The 21147-nt window shown below is 42.1% G+C and overlaps 1 protein-coding gene across 6 annotated transcripts in view; it reads right to left on the bottom strand.

The window, feature by feature from the left end:
- The window catches only part of MOB3B (MOB kinase activator 3B), a 189418-nt gene that overhangs the window by 103696 nt on the left and 64575 nt on the right, over positions 1-21147 (bottom strand). For 5 of the 6 annotated variants that reach the window (XR_008996539.1, XM_057498743.1, XM_036898077.2 and 2 more), the window contains exon 2: positions 14663-15285. Coding sequence is in view for 5 of the 6 variants with exons in the window: in XM_057498743.1 (XP_057354726.1) it covers positions 14663-15080 (418 nt within the window). In the remaining variant the exon portion in view is untranslated. Of the gene's footprint in view, positions 1-14662; positions 15286-21147 lie in introns of those variants that run through there. The other variant, XM_057498744.1, reaches the window with a different exon arrangement.

The following is a 21147-nucleotide window of genomic DNA, read 5'->3' on the forward strand; positions in this document are numbered from 1 at the left end:
GCCATTAAAAACTGGGAAGAAAGTGAGAGCTTCTGGTGGGTCTGAGCTTATTGGCAGAGTTAAATGCTCCACCTGTGGGAACAGAGGGTTCTCAGGAGGTGGAGGAGACCCCAAGGGGCAGGCACAAGGACCAGGCAGTCCAGTCTTTGTATCTCATTGCCTAATATAGTGACTGGAATTTGTACGTGCTTAATAAATAGTCATTGAATTAATAACCCTGAACTTGGTTCTGAAACTTAGCTTTTTCAAGAAACCTATTCCTTTGTGTCTATTTATTATGTAATTGAAAAGGTTCACTTTGATAACATGCCCTTTTCAAATTGTCCTGGAAAAGGCTACACTATTTTACTGAAAAACTTGAGCCCCACTTTGGTGGTACTTCTTGTGAGCCGACAGAATGCCCCCGGACCTTCTTCAAAGGCTTGCTGCTGACGGCACTGCAGGGAGGCCAGGGGGCCACTGGGGTGAAGCGCACACCTGGGGCACCTGAAGCAACATTGAGCCCAGCTGGGCCCGTGAGTCCTCATGGACTGACAAGGACAGCCAGACCCCGTGGCTGCTGTAAGAGTCGACATGTTTTAGCACTAAAAAGAATGTCATGGGCCCCAAAGTGTCAACTGTCTGAGGAGTGACTGAGAAACCATGGCTGAAAGTCCACCCCTACAGAAATCCAGAAACCTGCCTGTGACTCTGCCTGTCAAGGGGCTTAAGGCCTCCAGTCTTTATTTCAGGGAGCCTCAGTCATGTAGTGGTATGTGCAGCATCTCTTATGGGAGAAAAATATAACAAATGTTTCTACTATGGAATCAGTATTGGCCAATAGGAATACAGTATTGGCAATATTATTAGTAATCATGTTAGCTGCTATTTATTGAACATTTTCTACATGCCAAGCCCCATATATAATCTAAAGAAGACCTCACAGCAACCTTATTCTCTAGATCTCCTGGTGTTACAGCAGATAAAATGGGGATAAGAGACTAAGGCGTGAAAGGGAAGGTAGACAGTCACAGGAACTGTGCACATGACTGGGTAAAAGGTGAAAACTGAATTATATTGTTCTGCTCATTAGTTCAATATGAACCCACAGGGTGTTAAATGTAGCAAGTTGGTATACCCTCATACTATTTTATTTTTTTCTGCCTTTTCTTCTTAACCAGTGAAATTTTTATCTTCACACACACACACACACACAATCAACTCTCACCACACACATGAAAGTCATTGAACCTCTGTCTCACCTTATTAATTAATGGGACGCTTGTCCCACTGGCATCAATCTTCTTAGTTTCAGTAGACCATGAGTCAAAATCCAAGTATTCAAGGCACAATGAGAAAGTAACAAAGCTATGCCTTGAAATATCTTATTTCATCCACGCAGGATTTCTCCAAAGACCTCATACTTTGGTGTGATAAAGAAGCCAAACTTTTTGCTTTTTCAAATTATCCTTTTGCTTTTGCCTCTCTCACTCAGTCTTTGAATACATGAATAAATTTATGTATGTGTGTTTGTGCAAAGGCATGCAAGCTCAGGCCTTGAATGCCCATACCACAGAGGTCCCTGGCATAGTGAGAAAACACGAGAGTCAGGAAGACCTGCTATAGGCCTTTACAAGCTATGTGACCTGTGCCTCTCTGAGACTCAGTTTCCATATTTGAAAGATGCAAAAAATCACCATTCTAGGAAGGTTGTGAAAAGTAAGTAAGCTCTGTAAACACCTAACTGATTGTAGACGCTCAATAAATGGTAGACATCATTACATCAACTGCATAAAATCAAAGGTAGGTGTGACATGATTTGCTCAGAAAGACAGGTATGAGATTTGCTTCTGATGCCACTAATAAAAACACATTTCATTTGACATTTGATGTTTTATAAACCCCATTCAAAAATTAGTCTGTCCACAGAAGGTAACTCAGACCTGCCCATTCACAGGTTGAAATAATGTGGCTGTGTGCACCTAAGGCTGAGTGATCGTCATTTCTATCACAGTGTCCTTTGTCATGGGGCTCATTTCAATTATCCAATAGAAATTATCTAATAGAAATTATCTTTTAGAAAGAGCAGGGTCACTGATGATCTAAAAGAGCAAATACTTTCTAAATCATTCATTCCATTTCTTTCCCATAATAGCTATCTTACAATATTACTTAGATCCTGGCTAATGTTGGCATTCTATAAGAACATGTATCAGTTGATGGTGAGAAGAAATTCATTACCTCTTGAATTCACACAGAATGCTATCCTGAACTTGAATAGCTGTGGCCTAAAATTCACAAGGTGAACAGCCAGTGGTGGTCTACCACTCTCCATTGTATGATGCAGTAATTATGACACAACACATTTTAAAACACTTCCTTTGTGCACCTAAGTACCATCAATTAACTAATCTGAACTAGCTGATTGGTTTAGTGTGAGCACAGCACAAAGGAAATCAGAGGGTTTATTTTTTTCAGAGACTAGCAGCTTTTTTTCTGTGGTTCTACAAAAGTCTGTGACTGGGAGACTGCAAGACCCAGACTCCTGGAGTGAAAAGCCATTAGTACTGCTGGGTGGATACCTCAACACCTATCTCCTACTGATTAATGGGGCCCTAAGAACGGTGCTGTCTAACTGGCTTATACCATCCCAATGTCACCAGTGTCACCAGTATCACAAGGGACACTGTGAAACCTTCCATGCAGTCTTAATTTGTATTCATTCAGCCAGAATTGTCAAGTGCCTAGTAGGTGCACAGAACTGGCCTGCCATTGCTTTATCTATACCAGCGATTCTCAAAGTATTGTTTGGAATCTTGGGGATCCTTTCACGGGTACACCAAGTTCACAAAGAAACCCAGACTTGAACTTGTAAAAACATATTACAATAGACTGAAATGCAGAAGCAGGTAAGAGAGTCCAATTGTCTTCTATTAAACCAGACATTAAAGAGATCTGCAAAAACTAAAACAATGCCACTCTTCTCACTCCTTTGTTTTGGGAAATTTTCATTAAAAATCTTATGTTAATCTGTGATGGGCTTACTTTTTTTTTCAAAGAATAATTAAATAAATAAATATTTTTAAACTTTCCTAGTTTTAATTTCTAATATGGTAACTGTCAGTAGATAGAACCCATGTAAATAAAAGATCTTGGGATTTTTCAATAATTTTTAAGAATATAAAAGAGTTCTGAGACCAAAAACGTTGAGAACCACATTCTCTACCTCATTTAAATCTTACAGCATCCCAGTTTTGTTTTCCAACTGTCTTCACAGGACTTATCGCAATGCATATATATTTATTTGTTATCCATCTATTTTCTCTATATGTCAGTCATTTGTCTATTTGCTTTCAGATGCACACCCTATCCTTTGTCTCAACATACATTCCCCAGGCTCCTTTGCCAAAGGCAGTAGGGAGCTCTGGCAGGAGCCTGGAATTGCCGAGCAGCCACCTAGGTCCTCCTCCGCAGCCTCTCTCCTTTTGATTCCATAAGCGAGGTATCTTCATGGCTCCAGTTCCTGGACCTGGGGGTGTTCTCTGTGCTCTCAGCTCCTTCTGAGAAGCCCTGGCTCCCAGGCACTAGGAATCCCCTCTCCTCCCTTTGTCCAGTCCTAGTGTGGTGGTGGCTTGCAGCTCCTGTTATTATCTGGTGGCTTGACCATCCCAGTTTGAATTCTCAGCTCTCCCCTCGATCTGGGGGAAGAAAACTTACTTATGGGAAAATAGGGATCATAACAACGGTCAAAAAGAGCTGCTGTGAGAATTAGAAAAAACGTATACATAAAGGACTTAGCACATGGCTTGGTCCAGAGTAGGTAATAAATATTAATCAACATATTATTACCATTATTTTAAACTTTGGAATTACTGCCTTACATAAAAAATAGAATCTACTTAAAACTCTTAGATGAAAACATAGGCAAAAATCTCTTGAATATAAGCATGAGCAACTTTATCCTGAACGCATCTGCCTGGGCAAGGGAAACAAAAGCAAAAATGGACAAATGGGACTACATCAAGCTAAAAAGCTTCTGTACAGCAAAGGACACAATCAGCAGAACAAAAAGGCATCCTACAGTATGGGAGAATATATTTGTAAATGACATATCAACAAGGGATTAACATCCAAAATATATAAAGAACTCACACATCTCAACACCCAAAAGGCAAATAACCCTATTAAAAAATAGATGGAAGATATGAACAGATAACTCTCCAAAGAAGAAATTCAGATGGCCAACAGGCACATGAAAAGATGCTCCACATCGCTAATTATCAGAGAAATGCAAATTAAAACCTCAATGAGATATCACCTCATACCAATTAGGATGGCCAACATCGAAAAGCCTAGAACAACAAATGCTGGCGAGGATGAAGAGAAAGGGGAACCTCCTACACTGCTGGTGGGAATGTAAACTAGTTCAACCATTGTGGAAAGCAATATGGAGGTTCCTCAAAAAACTAAAAATAGAAATACCATTTGACCCAGGAATTCCATTCCTAGGAATTTTCCCAAAGAAAACAAGTTCTCAGATTCAGAAGGACATACGCACCCCTATGTTTAAGGCAGAACTATTTACAATAGCCAAGATATGGAAGCAACCTAAGTGTCCATCAGTAGATGAAGGGATAAAGAAGATGTGGTACATATACACAATGGAATACTATTCAGCCATAAGAAAGAAACAAATCCTACCATTTGCAACAACATAGATGAAGCTAGAGGATATTATGCTCAGTGAAATAAGTCAGGCAGAAACGGACAAATACCAAATGATTTCCCTCATTTGTGGAGTATAGCAACTAAGCAAAACTGAAGGAACAAAATAGCAGCAGACTCACAGACTACAGAAGGGACTAGCAGTTACCAAAGGGGAGGGGTGTGGGAGAGCGGGTGGGGAGGGAGGGAAAAGAGGATCGAGGGGTATCATGATTAGTGCACATTGTGTGTGGGGGGGCTTGTGGGGAGGACAGTGTGGCAAAGAGAGGACAAGTAGGGACTCTGTGGCATCTTACTACACTGATGGACAGTGACTGCAATGGGGTATGCGGGGGGACTCAATAATGAGGGTGAATGTAGTAATCACATTGTTTTTCCTGTGAAATCTTCATAAGATTGTATATTAATGATACCTTAATAAAAAAAAAGAAAAAAAAGAAAAAAATGGAATCTACTGCTTTCAGCTGGTGTTCACATTTTGATTATTACCTGAGATTATAATAGACATGAATATTACTTTTTTCCAAGATAACTACTGTAATTATGACATGATCAATAGCTTTTCTCAATTTTTATTTCAGTTGGAAGAAATGTGCAGAGAATACTGCAGGGGGAATTTTATGTAATCAACCATTACAAACTGCAGTAAATCAGCAGTTTTCCTTTTTTAATCTCTGTGAAAAGGAAAAAATCTCAAATTTTTTCAGCACTTAGCTCTCTACCAGGAACTCATTAAGACCTTTATATGCATTATGACACTTAATTCTCAAAGCCTTAGAAAGTGGATACTATTACTTTTACCCCCCATTTTGTAGATGAGGAGGCAGGCTCAGAATGGTCCACAGCTTGCCAAGTTCATTTAGCCGGTAAGGAAAAGAAACAGACCTGAGGCTGGAGTAATGTTGAGCCCTTACCTCTGTCTGTACCATTTTTGGAAAACAGAAATAAAGCCATCAAAACCTCTCCCTTGTGTTTTGACAGTCACTGCCTGCAGATGGTTTTCTAGGGGCCTTGGTACATATCATTAACATATTTGCTTACATTTCTCTTCAAAGACACATGAAGACAAATGTCTTCAGCTGTAGATTTGTTCTTCCCCACTTTGGGTTGTTGAAATAGCAGTCAGGTATCTGAGGGCCATAGCAGGTATATTGCCCATTTCAGCTTTCTTCCCTCTGCTCCTGGTGGCCACGGTAGCATTCTGTAGCTGGGCCAGGCAACCTCCGTGATGTGAAAGAAGTCCTCCACGAGGAGCGCTCGGTGGTGCCCAGATGCTGAGCCCACTGGGCAGCAGGGTCCCTCACCAGCTTGCCATCGCGGGCATGTTCCCAGAAGATACGACACAGGGCACAGACTGTTGGCCGGAGCTTCTCCCTCAAATCATCTGCTGCTCTCCAGCCCTGGGGTCCTGGGATGCAGAAACACTGACAACCCATTGCTTCTCTTGAAGAATGATTTTTGCTTTTCCTGAGAGAAAACTAACAATTCCAGTTTGTCTCTCTACAAAGACAAACATTCTAACTACCAAAGGCATGCACTAAGGATCAATTGGACACATCAGTAGGGAGGTATTCACATAATAAAAGGATTCTTTGCCAAGGTTTCTTTCCATATTGAACTCTCTCTCTGAGAAATGAAAGTTATTAGCCAAGTGACAAAAATTTCAACTGCCTAGCAGTTTTTCAGGAATACATCTCTTATGCAACATGAATTATGTGGCATCAGCTGGTCGCTTCGCACTTGCATGGTAGTAATTAGTTCACCAGTGGTCCACTTAGTGGCAGTGTTCTGCGGGCTGCTGCGTGCCGGAGCACAGACAAGATGGTGGAAGTGGCTCTGCGCAGGCCACACACTTTATGCACATAAAACATCTTCTGAAGTTTCATTGGGGACCTTTCTTGCTTCTGGCTGTCAAGACCAAGCAAAATTAATCTCATCCCATCCATGTTTAGCTTTTCTTCCACTGGTTCTATAAACTATAGCAAAAGATGAAGGGAACATGGATGATCACCTCACAAATGAATGCCTGATGTAATAAGTAGGGATTTTCATCCTAGCTTCTTTCCTTTCTCACCTCCACTGACCTGACAAGTCCATTTCATCACACTATCTTGTGTGATACTGAAGGAACTAACATTTAAAGTATCCCTAACATTATGCTGCTTCAAATGTAGCACACTGTTTAATATTCTCAACCCCACGAAGCAGTTACTTCTACATGCATTTTATAGATGAGAAAAAACAGGTATAGAGAGACTGAAAATTTGCTAGTAAAAAGTTGGTAACTGGGATTCAAACACAGGTCTGACAGAGACTAATGCTTCTGTTCCCTTTTGCTACTACCCTTTGCCCCTTCCCAAAGTGGCTCCTCTTCCCAGAGCAGCCATTTTTACTAGAAGAAGACTTCAGGGAAAAAATGATTATGTGAAGGAAAACACTGACAGGATTATTGTTTAGAATATGAATTTAGCATGAGTTTCTAAACAATGGAGACCAGAAAAGTCCCACCAGCAGAGGCCTTACAGACAACACATGTCTTAGACCTACAAAGGTATTTTAAAGGAAAAGCTTGTGAATCACTCTCAAATCCAGGGGATCTAGGGCAGGCCACTAATTTGGCCTCACCTCAAAATAACATTACTTAAGTATCTACACCCTCTCTGTCTAGAGGAGAGGCAGAGCACTGGTCAGGAGGGCCGAGAGAGGCCTCTGGTACCAGGGCCCTGCTGAAAAGCCCTGCTCAGATATGCAAAAACTTGTCTCTCTTTAGAAGTCAGCTGACCTGAGGCTGCAATGATAATTCTTGTATGCTTGGGAGGCTCTCATCCTCATTTCAAATGGCTTATACAACTATTCCTTTCAGCTCCATGCTCTGCTCTGGGCAAGAGTTCCAGCTAAGTCATTTTTCTCCATCCCATGCACTTCCAGATACATTTCCACATCCCTTATGGCTTGGCCCTGAGCTCGCCTGCCTCTCCATGCAGCGCTGACCTCCGTGATGCCGCTTTCACTGGACAGGATGCCCTGCCTAAAACCACCAACCGAGTAAAAGCCCTAGCTGTCCCACCCACCCCCTCACAGCCTGTGCTTTTCATCTCCATTTTCCCCTGAGTATCTTATATTGCATTTCCTTCCCAGCTGATGCTGAGATGTAACAACCTGTCACCTGAGACAGGGCCCATTAAAGTTACATAGCCCAGGTAATGGAGAACTCTGTGCAGGCCGGGACAGCGGGGGGTAGTTGCCTTACCTCACAGGGCAGTCTCTAGGCCCCCTGGGCTCCCTGTTTTACTCTCCTTCCTCTCTGCTTCTCAGCATATGGAGGCCCTCACCGTGTTTCAGAGATATCTCTTGGGATTTGCTGAGTGAGGGTGGTTATTTAACACTGTCCTCATTAACTCAGCCACCAAGTCACCGCAGTATTGGGTTAACAAGGCAGGGAAGCGTGACCACCCACAATAGACCATGGAATCTCTAACAGTCAGTGGGGGTGGGGAAGGATGGATTCAGCTGTCTCTGTAGTTCAGGTGTTCAGAAAACTGAAAAAACTTGAGTAGCATCAGAATATACAGGCAACTTGTTAAGGAGCAGGACCTTGGAGTTCTCATCAGTAAGAACTCCATACATTTGCAGCAGATGCAGGGACCTGTTTTTATATCCCCTCACTGTGACTGAGTGAAGGTGGTTAAAACACTGTCCCCAGAGGTCTGTCTTAGAACTTCCTCCAGAGGAGATTTACCATTTGATGCAGCAGGCGTTAGTAAATCAGGAGTGACACTGATTCTGGGGCAAGAGCATCACAGAGAGGAGGTGCTGAGGTTGAGAGCATGGGCTGAGGAGGCGGGCCACCGTGGGTCTGAATCCTAGCTCTGCCGGTGTGACCCTAGGCAAGTTACTTCATCTTTTCATCCATAAAATGGAAAGCATACTATGTGCCTTAGTGGGGTGCTTTTACAAATTAAACAACATAATGCAGTTAAAGTGTTTAGGGCAGTACATGCTCAGAAAATGGCAGCTTGGTTATTATGGCTTCCCAACTAGTAAATTCTTAGAGAGCTGGACAGTTTATTAGATCTCAGTCGTGGCAAGTCATGTTTCCAGAGCCTTGGTAAAACTCGACAGTTCACAAGGTTATCTCGGGAGCTCTACTCCGGGCACTGAGTAGTCCGAGAACACTCCTCTCGCCCCTGAGTGATCAGATCTGGGTAACCTCACCCAGCACTGTGTTGGTTGAGAAGCTTGTTCCCAATGTGACCAGCAGGCTGTCTCCCTCCAGGCAACCCACACCTACTTCTGCTGAGATCAGAGGTTTGACACTGGACACGGGCAGACTTAGTACTCAGTCTTTTGAAAACCAAGTGAGGACATCCATCCAAGGGGCTCTCTCCAAAGAGTTAGGTGCTCCCCTAACCAGGCTTTGGTCTAGCACCTAAACAAAAACTGAAATTTCCTAAAGTCTTTGAGAGATGCCAAAGTGAAATATTTATGACCTCCATCAAAGAGTGATTCAGCAATGAAGATGGCTAATTTTTAAAAATCTTGTTGAGTCTCTTACAGTGCATTTTATTTTTCTGGGGATACCGCTCAGAAACTGTCTAGGGGTTTCCATGAGTTTTGGTTGATAGTCACACACAGAAACAACTAACACACATTAGTTTTTCAGCACCTCTCCTAGGTGATTATGGCTCTGGTTTTTTACTCGGACGGCACCCCTGAATCCTTGCAAGAGCTCCCTGAGATGGAATTATCATCTTTCATTTACAAAAGCAGAGATGTAAGCTCAGAGGCTGTATGTTTACCAACAACGTCACATAGCACCTGTAATGGCAGAGCTAGTTGAATAAATCCAAGCCTCTGCCTACAAGTCCAGTGCTAGTACCACCACACTGTAAACTAAACAGCATTTGCTGACACACATTCTGTGTTACCAATGTTATGTAGATTTGTATCAAAATAAAAAAACATGAGGAGGGAGACATACAATAGAAAATAAAAAGTTAAAATTTAAAGGCTAATTATTAACTCAGTTCCCTGACACCCTGTAGAGAAAATGAAAGTTCCTATAGCCAGGATTCTCACCCAATCCTGGTCGACCTGCCCACTGCCCACATGTGGGCAGTACCTTGTTACTGACTCTATATAAACAGCTTGCTTAGAGCTCTGGGCTGCATGGCTGCAGGAGAGCAGAGACTGGAGAGGGGTAAGTGCTGAGGACAGAGACTGAGACAGCTGCAGAGGTGCAGAGAGGCCAGGAGGCAGAGACCTGCTTGCTGCCTGCAGACTTGCTCTGAGGCAGATGGGATTCTAGCACTTGACCTGCCACCATAAGAATAAAGCTGGGTCCAAACCCGTTGATCCCAAGAACTTTCTATTGTCATTTTTCCTTCTCACTGGATCAAAAGCGAACTTGCCTGGGACGGAAACCCATTAGCGAGACACACCCCATATCCAAAAACTCATCCCTATGGACATTATTATAGTCTCATGTTTCCTGCCACAGTATTTTAAGAGAGGAGTCAGTGTAGTCTCATGAGGAAGGTTGCCAAGGCAATGCACCTATTTTCACAGTGCACTTGACTGCTGAACAGACTACTCATTTGAGAAAAATGTGCAAAGCAATATGGAACAACTAGACATTCTGAACATTATGGAAACTGCTCAAGGGCATGAACTCTGTCTGCTTTGCTCTCTCTTGGTGCCTAAAATAGGGCCTTCAAGTGCTTCACAAAACATGTATTAAATGAATGAATGAATGGCAGTAGCAAATAGTAACAGCAATTTCATGAGGCTAAGTTATCCTCTTCCCAATTTTGGATCAGAACATGGGAGCAGTTACATGCCTGTACACACTCCTCTGGCATTTCAGAAATGTTTTAAACAGGAGCAAGCAAAAATAAAAAATAACCATTTCTTTAAAAGTTATAGCAAAATTCAGATTTTCAGAAATTTTTTCCATCTTAGACAACCTCCTAAAACCACTGATTAAGAAGTCCTTAGCCATGTGAAGGAAATTTTGCAAAATAAGGTTGCATGCTATGGATGGAGTGGGCAACAAGGGCATAGATTTTTGGCCAGACACTCTTGAGCTCAAATCCTGACTTCTAAATGACTTATTAGCTGTACGACCTTGGGAAAATCCTGTTAGCTTGTTTAAATGTCAGCTTCCTCACTGGTAAAATGGAATACCTAATTCACTGAATTATGGTAACAACTAAGAAAGATTAATAGTGGCAAGTACAGTGACTGGCACTTAGTAAGCTAAACAGATATGAATATCCTCCCCTACTTCTCTCCCTTCCTTTCCCTATTCTTTCCTTCCCTGATATCCAATGATTCGCAAACCATAGGGGTAGATGAGATCATGTAATTATTTTTAAAATGTTCTTATTCCTCCTGTTCAAAGGCTTTTTAAAAACATGAGTTGGAGGAACTCTAAGCTTTCTACTAATTTTTTTCTGAGTGTCAGATCTGATATATTAAATCCTATTACATAACAAACAGGGAAGCTGGGAGTTAGAACATAAAAATTCTTGTAATTAGGCATTCGAAAAAAAAGAAGACTGTGGCTTTCTATTTTACTGTCGTTACCTCTGAAAGTGGTTAAAGAGATACAATCGAAGAGGAGGTGGCCCTTGCTTCCGAAGTTACTGTTGCCTTAGGAGCTTTAACAGGAACATCTGTTGGCTTTTTAACAAAGGAAGCTGGAGGGGATCAAGGGAGAAAGGAAGAGACTATGGTGCACAAGGGAGCCACATCTGTTTGGTATTCTCCCAACTGAGAAAGCTTGATTTCTGAAATAGCATGGGTATTCTAGTTAAACTAGAATCTAGGAACAGATGAAAGCTTTTCTTTCCTCCATCTTTCAATGGTAGAGATCAACAGCTGTTTATATCCTTTAATATCTAACTAAGGGGGAAGCCTTCACATCTGTCAGCATTTTCCGGTTCTATTTCCTTGGATCACAGTGGGGAGGAGGTGAAGTTTGAACCCTCCCACTTCCCAGACAAGAACACAGAAATATGCCTAGGACTCAGAGCCATAATGCTGAGCATAACTCCCCATTTCTCATCTACCCAGGGTCTGCTGTTTGCTGAGAATTCTTTTACTTTATCCTGACAGACATCTTGATCATTTCCATGATAATGACTCATGGCAGCACAAAGATTAAGAAGAAGAAAAGTAGGCTGGAATCAGAGGAGAGGAAGAAGAGGAGGAAATTAATTCTAATAGAGAAAGTGGCTCCTAATGATAAGTTCTTACAAAAGATTGCTACAATATTGTCCAAGGCAAATAACAGAGGTGAGCAGGATACTCTTCAAGACACTCAAGGTGGTGGTAGATGGTGGTGGTTTCATTGATCCCTAACATTTCACCTTGGAAAAGTGAAACAAAAAAATAAGCTGTGGAGGCAAGATGTAGGAAATACCCAGAATGGTGAGAAAGTGATTCAGAGACATTTGTTTAACTTTACTCTGATCACTAGCACCACATACATATTGGGACTTCAAAAGATTATTTTTTCATCCATCCATCTATCCATCCATCCATCCATCCAACAACTTGCAAGGCATCAAGATTGGACTTTGAGCTTGGATATTCAAGTGAAAAAGACATATTCCAAAATTTTAAGGGGCTTACATTCTAATAGGAGAAATCTTTCACAGAGGACATAGTATAAAGGATGCATGAAAATTCACTAGATAGAGAAGGTGGATGATTCCCGAAGGAGAGCACAACATGGATAAAAACCAGAGAGGTAAGAAACAGGGGAATGAAAAGCACTCTTGGTGGTTACAAGAAAACACAGAAGTAGTGGGTACTTATTGAAAGTACAGATTCTAACCTATGAGATTATGATTTACTTGTTAAGGGAAAGGGCCAAGGAATTTGCGTTTTGAACAGAAGGCCCAAATAATTCTGATACATACAAAAGTTTGACAATTCTAACTTCTATAGATGAACATTTCCCAAAAGATGTTAATGGTGTTTCATTTAAAAAGGAGGTTCAAATTAGGAAACACCACACACTAAAATATTTCTTTCTTAGAGATTTATAGTGCACATTAACATATTAAAAATCCTGCAGTAAAGAAATCAACTTCACTCACCATTTTCCAAACTTATTCTTCCAAGGGTGAAAAAAATCACAGTACACCTATTAAGATCTCTCAGAATACTAGTGTACCATGGAGCATACATTGGGAAGAGCTGAAATAGAGGATTCTGATCAGGTGAGTATGTTTCCTAAGCCCACTGAATGGTAAGGAAATGTCTAAAAAAGACAGCAAAGTCAATTACTCTGGGGGATATGGCGGCATCCACTGATTTCCTCCAAGCAAAGTCTAAAACCACCTACGGTGTCCTATTTTCCAAGCAGACTGCCAGAAGCTTCCTCACATTCAAGTAACAAACCATGGCTCTGTGATGTTATTTTTGGTCACCAACTCCATGTGGTAACCATCACTGCCAGAGAGAACAGAAGTGTCCAAAGTTCAAAGCATCAAGGAGCAGAAACAGAAGAAGGACAAAAAGGATTTTATTTATCTTTACTGCAATCACATGTTCTACACAGAGCAATAGAAGTTGCTTGTAATCCTTTTGGGAAAGAAATATTCCTCCCAGAAACAAAAGAAGCCTCTGGCAGTTAATGGAAGTGCAAGCCAGACATGAACCTAAGAAACTCCCACCTCTCCAAGGCGCCTATTACACAGCAGGGGAGGTTTTGAAAACTGTTCTCTTCCTCTTCTGCTGGTGAGCCAAGGGGGTTTGTACTACTACCCACCCCCCCCCCTCTCGAACAAGGGACAGCAGAGAGAAAGAGCATTAAGGAACTGGACAAGTCAAGGCAACACAAGGATTCTGAGTAAATTGGTTTTTGCACTGAATATTTCAAGATGTATACACTGCCCTAATCAATTTATACACTTTCCCCCTCATCCCTGGTATTAACTTAATTATTCTCATACATTCCACCTACACTTTCCATATGCCACAGGAGGACACACACACCCCATCTAGAGATGATTTCAACAATGTGTTTCAAATACTTCTTTCCTACCCCAAGCATCTCAGAGCTTTTTAATAATAGCACTTTCCAATAGCACAAGTATTTTTTCAATCATTCCACAAATACTTTCTGAGTGCCTACAAACGTTCCAGGGCACCATGTTAGACTCTGGAGATAGAACAATGGAAGTAGGAGATTGCTCATTCCTATTGAATCTAGGGCCGAACAAACCTGAATTTTAAATATAGTCTGTCACTGCATGGAAAATCCAATTACCAGCAGCATAAAAAAAATAGAGAGAGAGAAAAGGTTTGGTCCTTTCCCTTGAAGAATTTTATGGCTCAGAGCACAAAGCAAATAAATGCATTTGCATTTCATGTGTTCTGGTGGGTGTAGCAAGGGTTCCAAGTTAACAATACTGCATCGAATTAATGACCTGTGATCAGGAAAGCAAAGAACAGAATGCCAGTATCTTTATTTCCCCAGAATGCCAACACCATGTTCTCTTGATCCTCAAACAGATCCATGGATTCTCACACTGGGATTTCTTAACCTAAGAGATGAATACCAATAAATGCACCAGAGTTAATGTAACTTTAACTAGTGAATTAGCCAAAAAAAAAAAAACCTTAGCCAGGATAACTGGGTGAGTTTAGTCCTAAGAAAGCCAACAAGATCAAAGGTAACATTCACTAAGTCAATGTTCCCCAGCATGTGGTATATATACACTGAGGACACACAAAATAATTTTAAATAGTCCACAGATAGTTTTAATTTCAATGAGATTCTTAGATGGAAAAAGAAACTGCAGGATTTGGGTGATGGAATTTAGGGAAACATTGATATGGGTGTCATGCAGCATTCAAACGCAGTCCCGGAAGAAGCCTCTGCCAGCTTCCCAAGCTCCAGTGGGATGTGCCAAAATGACCAAGAAGCTGGTCGTAGACTTACCCACACACGTTGGAAATATGTCCTCGTTGTTGATCTGGACCTCGATCCAATCCATAAGAAGGTTCATGTACTGGGGAGCGGGAAGGGCAGTTGGCTTCTTATACTTGAGGTCATCCTGCCACCTATACTCGTACTTGGGGCCCCCTGACATCACGGGGCAGGTCTGCTCGGTGCAGAACTCACAGATGGTGCCGTAGATGAGGTTGATGCGATTGAAGAAGTCTACCACGTGCACTGCCACCCAGTCGTTCTGGTCCTCCCCGCTGGGCAGCTGCACAGCCGCCTTCAGATCCACACCCGAGTTCAGGGACGCCTGAGCCCGTTTGTGGAGCTCAAACCTCTGTGTGCCGGGTTCAAATTTCCTCTTGGGCCGGAAGGTCTTGTCCTTATTGAACACCTGCTTCAAGGCTATGGACATGGTCTCCTTTTCTTCCTTTCCTTTGCAGGAAGTAAAAAGGCACCTGGGACTTGTCAATGAGAGGTCACAACCCAACAGGGTTTTCCACTGCCAGCCCTGTGGCCCCAGTCTGGCAATCTGCAGCTTTTCAACCCTTTTAAATGGCCCCTTCCATTTTCCTATTGAATAATTTCCAGGGAAACCTCATGTTTCTTCTTCCTGAAAGCTGAAGAGAAAAGGTTCTTATTAGTGCCCAGTTTGCACATAAGAAATGACAAAGGCCTAGACCTGATTTCCACCTTGCTTCTTGCCATGCCCACTTCCATCCAGGTATAAGGAGGTTAGGCTAAGGCAAACTCCTTGGGATCTGTCTTGGTGATTCAAACCATGCAAATAACCAAAGAAGAAAAGGCATCCCACTTTTTCTTCATGGCCTTGGTCAAATCTCTGGCCACTCTTCCCTGTGTGGTCATAGGCTCAGCGGACCTCTCCAAGGTGTTAAGGATGAATATGTGTTTGTCCTTAACCCCTTTTTCAAGCATCAGGCCCACCCCCAACGCCCTTATTAAGTAAGCATGGGTACCACTAAGCCCAACCTCCTGGATACAGATAATTAGAGCAGGTATACACCAAGCTGATTAATAAGAATACCTCCCCTGGGAGTTTGGAATCAGGACCCAGCCTTTACTAAGCATTGTCACTGAGAAGTGATGAGAACTGGGTCTGGTTGAGCCCTATTTGTAACATGTATAGTGCAGCTGAGAAAGGTGGTCTTCAGAGATGAAAGGGAGGAGAAAAGGAGGAGGAAGAAGATGGGGAAGGAAGAAGTCACTGACATACAGAGAAACAGACAAGAGCACAGTGGCCACAGGGAAAGAAGACAAAAGAAAAACACAGGGACAAGGAGAGAGTGGCTCCCTTAGAAGGTTCCTGATAATCTTCTAGGAATTGGTTCTAGTTGCTTTTGAAGCCTAGCTGTGATTCCAGCCGTTAGGATCTGTATGTTATTCCTGAATTAGTCACATAAACCCCTTGTTTTACTTCTGTTTCTTTCCAAGAATCCTTAACTGTGCCAGCCTTTATATCTTCAATGTCACATCCTAGATAGTGCTTTGAGGCAGAGCTGACCAATAAAACTTCCTGTGATAATGCAAATATTATGTATCTTTGTTGTCCAATATGATATCCCCTAGCCACATGTGGCTACTGAGCACTTGAAATAGAGTAACTGAGGAATTGAACTTGTCATTGTATTTCATTGTAATTAATTTAAATTCAAAGCCACATGCAGCTAAGAGCTACCATATTGGATATGCAGTTTGAAGTCTTCAATGTTCTCTTCTCCATTTTGTTTGATTCCTACAAAATTCTGGTGAAGTTTATAGTAAATATAGATTTGTAGTAGGCATCATTATCATTATGTCTGGGTCTCCAAGAAATAAAATTACTTGCCTAACAAGGTCTCATAGCTAGTAGGGGCATGGTTAGTACTGAAATCCAGTTTCTTGACTCCTAGCAAATGCTTTTTCCACGTTGCTTTTTAATATTCCACTTTTTTGTATTCCAAAAAGTGATGCCCTTCAAACAGTCTTTCCTGCTGATTCATGAAGCCCCTTATCCAGAGTTTCCATCCACAGGTTCTCCAAAGACCACAAGTATAGACTGGCTGGAGGTGAAGACAGTGTCCTGTGGCCTACAAACAAAGAGGAAACACCTGCTCCCTTCATGGGTCAAGCCCCAGCAAAATGAGCCAAGAGCTGTGACCAGAGTCAGAAGAGCCCATCGTGGGATCTGTTAAAATGGCCTTGGAGCACAGTCTGTTCTTTCCCTACCTAGAAGGGGTTTTGCTATTTCACACTCAGTGGCTTGGTGATACATTCAACATTAAGTTATTCAGGGAAAAAAAAAAATACACCTGATATATCCCAGTCCCCTCTCACAGACTCTGCCCTTTGCTCAGAACCGCTGCTCATTCAGCGGAATGCATCCTATGACCACTCCCTACAGCCTCTGGCTGCTCATTTCCTCCCTCTTAACTCCACTCTCTTCTTACTAGGTTTTCATTAGAATGTCACACTGATGAGGTGTTTTTTCCTTCTCACATGGCACTGGGCATACACACGCCCCACAAAGACAGCTGTGCAAAAAGCAGGTCAAGTGACACTGCATAGACAGTGAAATCCTGTTCCTGGGATGCACAGTACCCCTAGGACACCTATCACCACACAACCTGTGCAAACTCTAGAGGAAGGAAGGAGCAATGTCTTCTTCAAAAGAATACTTCCCAAAGGCTTAGTCTGCCTGGAAATAGGCTTAGAAAACTGAGGGCCTTGAAAGGGCATTTCCCTAAAAAATGAGCCAGAGGTTAGGAAGATGGAGAAAAGATCATGAGGACCTGATTTGTGTTTTTTCTTTAAAAACGGACAATGTTCCCTCTGTATTGAAAATGCTGAACTGTGGATATCGAAGTGCCAACAACGCAATAGGTGCCCCGTCACGTCTCCAACAGGTAAGACTTGCTGCCCTCTCACTCTAACAATGAGGCTGCACCCCACTGCGCCCCCATTACCATGGTCCTTAGAGAGTCTGCTCTGTCGCCTTACGTGGCCTGGGAATCCCTAGTTCTGCTGTTGCCCTGCGGCCCACAGAGTCTGCTTGCACAGACCCCGATGGGGGACTTTCCTCCACACCAGCGCCAGACTCTTCTGGATGCCATCAGGAGACCCTCTCGCACCTCTGATGAGAGCGTATGAATAAAACAGAATAATCAGAGCAAATCCTCCTCATCACAAAGCCCTGCGGTGGTGGTAGTCACAAATGTTTAATAAATATTAAAACCCTGTTTGAAGTGTGGGGCTTTTTCTTCCAGAGATACTTAGATAATAAACTTTAAGATATCAGTCTCTTGAACTGGATGGGTGTTTATTCAAAACATTAACCAGCTTTAAAATCACTCTCTCTTTTTGCCCCAAAATATCAGGATTACTTGATAGAAAAATCACCTTTTGGAGGATTATTTCTCAAAGAAGTCTTGGCTTAATGTGCCACTCTTGGTTACCATTTACTAAATCTCTACTATGCACCAGATCCTTCATATGTATCATTAACATTTTAATCCTCATACAACCATTTTAAGACGTTCTCTAGAGAGGGGATAGGTTGGTTGGTGGGCTCCCATATTTAGAGACAATGGCAATCCAGGATGTATACAACAAATTCATCATACCACTGAATGTCTGAACAAAGAAGCATCTGTCTGTGTCTTTATTTGAGTGCCAGCTGCTATGCTGGAGCAGGTACCCAAGAGTTCTGAAACGAAAGAGAAGAGGAAATCCACCTGGAGGTACTTTCCAACCTAGAGTCCCTCTAGGACCCCTGCCCATAACTTATACTGTAGGCGTATTAGATGGTCAGAGCAGTGCTTCTCAAATGTTAATGTGGGATCTTGTTAAATTCAGGTCTGGATCCAGTAGGTCTGGGACACCACCCCCTCAGGCCTCAGCACAGACATAATAGATGTAAGTCTGCACTGTAATAAAATCTCAGGAGAAGTACATCCTTTGAGGAGCACCGGCTTGCAGGGCAGCCTGATGGGCTGGGTAAAAGTAAACTTCCATTTGTTGTTTCATCAATGGCTCGCTTCATAAACATAGTCTTTAGTTGTGTGTGTGTGTGTGTGTGTGTGTGTGTGTGTTTGAGAGAAAGAATGAGGAGAGGCTCCCTGTTTGAACATAACTGCCATAACAGATGATGACAATGACTGGGTCTTCTGGTCTAGACTGATTTGGACAGCACAGTACCCAGACCCTAAGAGGTCCTGAGTGAATGCCTTTTCATAAGTAACAGGTGGAATGTGGCTCCTGCTACAGCTCCAGCAGCCTCATGTAGAAAAGCTTCTTTGGCTAAATAAAATATAGCACTAGCAAGAACACAGTTATCATTCTCTGTCCTTGTCCAGTCTCCAGAAAGGAAAGAACAAGTATTAAGTTTTGCCCCCTGGGTAGAAACTATGATCAAATTCTGTGTTATGAACAGCATCCACTACAATGCTGGTTCTCAATAAACATTTGAAACCAAATGCTCATTCAATCAATAAACATTTATGAAAGGCCTTTAAGTGCCAGCCTCAGGGCTAGGCACCAAGGACACAGAGGTAATTCAAACTTGGACTCTGCCTTTGAAAAGTCCACAATTTGCTGTCTCATTTTGAGGTAAGTTTATTTCATGATTTTTTAGGCTACAAAGTTAAATGCACCACCATGGAGAGTGATGGGATACCTTCATATTATCCCAGTCAGGAATGAAAAGGACAATGAAGAGTGATGTTTTACGGAAAGAAAAAATGGAAAACCAAATAAACAGCATAGAATTGACAGGAGCTCCATGTGCTCTCCATATTTTCTGCTTAATACATCAATTACAGCAATAAAACATGACTATAAAAACATGCAGAGAGAATTCAGCTGGGCTGCAAGGGAATGTTGACAATGTAGCTAAGCAACACTGGCAAGGGAAGTTCTTGTTTTTCTTTTCCTATTGATGTCTTCTGCTTTATTAGTTGAAAAATGGTGGTCTTTGCCAAGGAAAAGGAAGAAATGAAACAACTCTCCCATCCACTCCTGAGAGATCCATCTTTTCTGGGTGACTACCTCTAAAGAGACCATAATACTGAACAGAGAGAAGAGACACCAAAGCTGATACTAGTTGGAGGAAAGAAGTTCAGTATCTCATCTGTGGGGTGGATGAGTCCTCCTGGCGGGACCAGCTGGCAGGGCAATTCCCTACAGGAAGACCAAGGGGAAACAGCCCAGGAGTACCCCACATGAGGGACGTGCTCTGCCATCTTCATTGCTGGTGTCCCAGGAGCCAGGAGGGTAGCTGGCACAGAGCCAGCGACACTGAATGTTTGCTGAATGAATGGATAAATGTGAGTGAATGAAGAAGTCTTGGCATCAGAAACCACAAAAGTGAAGCTAAATTGCATCTCCTATAGTCTCCCAAATGGGCTGTTCTTTTCCCCTGTGTTACCTAAAATTTCAGCTTTTCAGAATTGAAGAATGACTAGTCTGATTTCTTACCTTCCCATTATATTTTTCTCTTTATAGATGGAATAGTGGAATAGTTCATGGAGTCCTCCTCTCATACCCCATATACTGAATAAAGGTACAATTAGGGATTAGGTTTATATTTGAGAGAGAATGTATGTATCAATAAAATGAATATATTTCTGGCCTTCCCAGGCTCCAATAAAGGATGTGCCTACAAATGTGATTCCATCAACCTTTCTGTACGTACTTCTGCCTACTCATTAGGTGCTATCTTTGCTCACAAGACAACCCCACAATTGGAGAGGCTCCTCCCTGAGAAGAAGACTTACTATTTTTTTTCTTTTGTCCAACATATATACCTTCTCAACGTTGAACTGCCATATCATTGCATTGTAGATGGCAGAAACATTGCTGCCTCACTTTAATCCTCAAAGACATGCATGATTTCAGAGCTTTAAGAAGCCCATGTTATTTCTGAACATGGAGGAAGTCAGTACAATCAGGTGCAGCCCTACAGAGGTGTGTCACATGACCATCACTCCCCATTATTCTCTAGCTCTTCAATGTCCATTCAAGTTGCATTCTCAGCTTCATTTGCTTATTTATTTAGTTAGCAGTACAAACATCCTAGCATTTAAAAATATGAGCAAATATTCCAAAGATGCGAACATCACAAGCAATCCTGTACATTACAGCAGCAGAACCAGCAGAGATCAACTGATGCAACAGGCATTTACAGCAAAGACCCCAAAACAATTCACCGTTTCACAGACTCAGAAACATCACCATTCAGAAGAGGACATCCAGTGATGAGAAAGAGTGAAAGGGTAGAAGGATAGCGAAGGGTGGGATTTATTTGGTGTTGCTTAATTTACCATATACTCACATTCTGCTGAAGACAAGACAGACTTTAAAACATACATTTTCTTAAAGGGAATAATGCTCCTTAAATAAAGGCCTTCCACAGACCAGTAGAGAGTGGCCTGGATTCCCAGTAGGGAGGAAGATGGCAAATATTGGTCCAGCTTTGGACAGGGTTA

Source organism: Manis pentadactyla, chromosome 3, assembly GCF_030020395.1.
Source record: "Manis pentadactyla isolate mManPen7 chromosome 3, mManPen7.hap1, whole genome shotgun sequence".
Lineage (NCBI taxonomy): Eukaryota > Metazoa > Chordata > Mammalia > Pholidota > Manidae > Manis > Manis pentadactyla.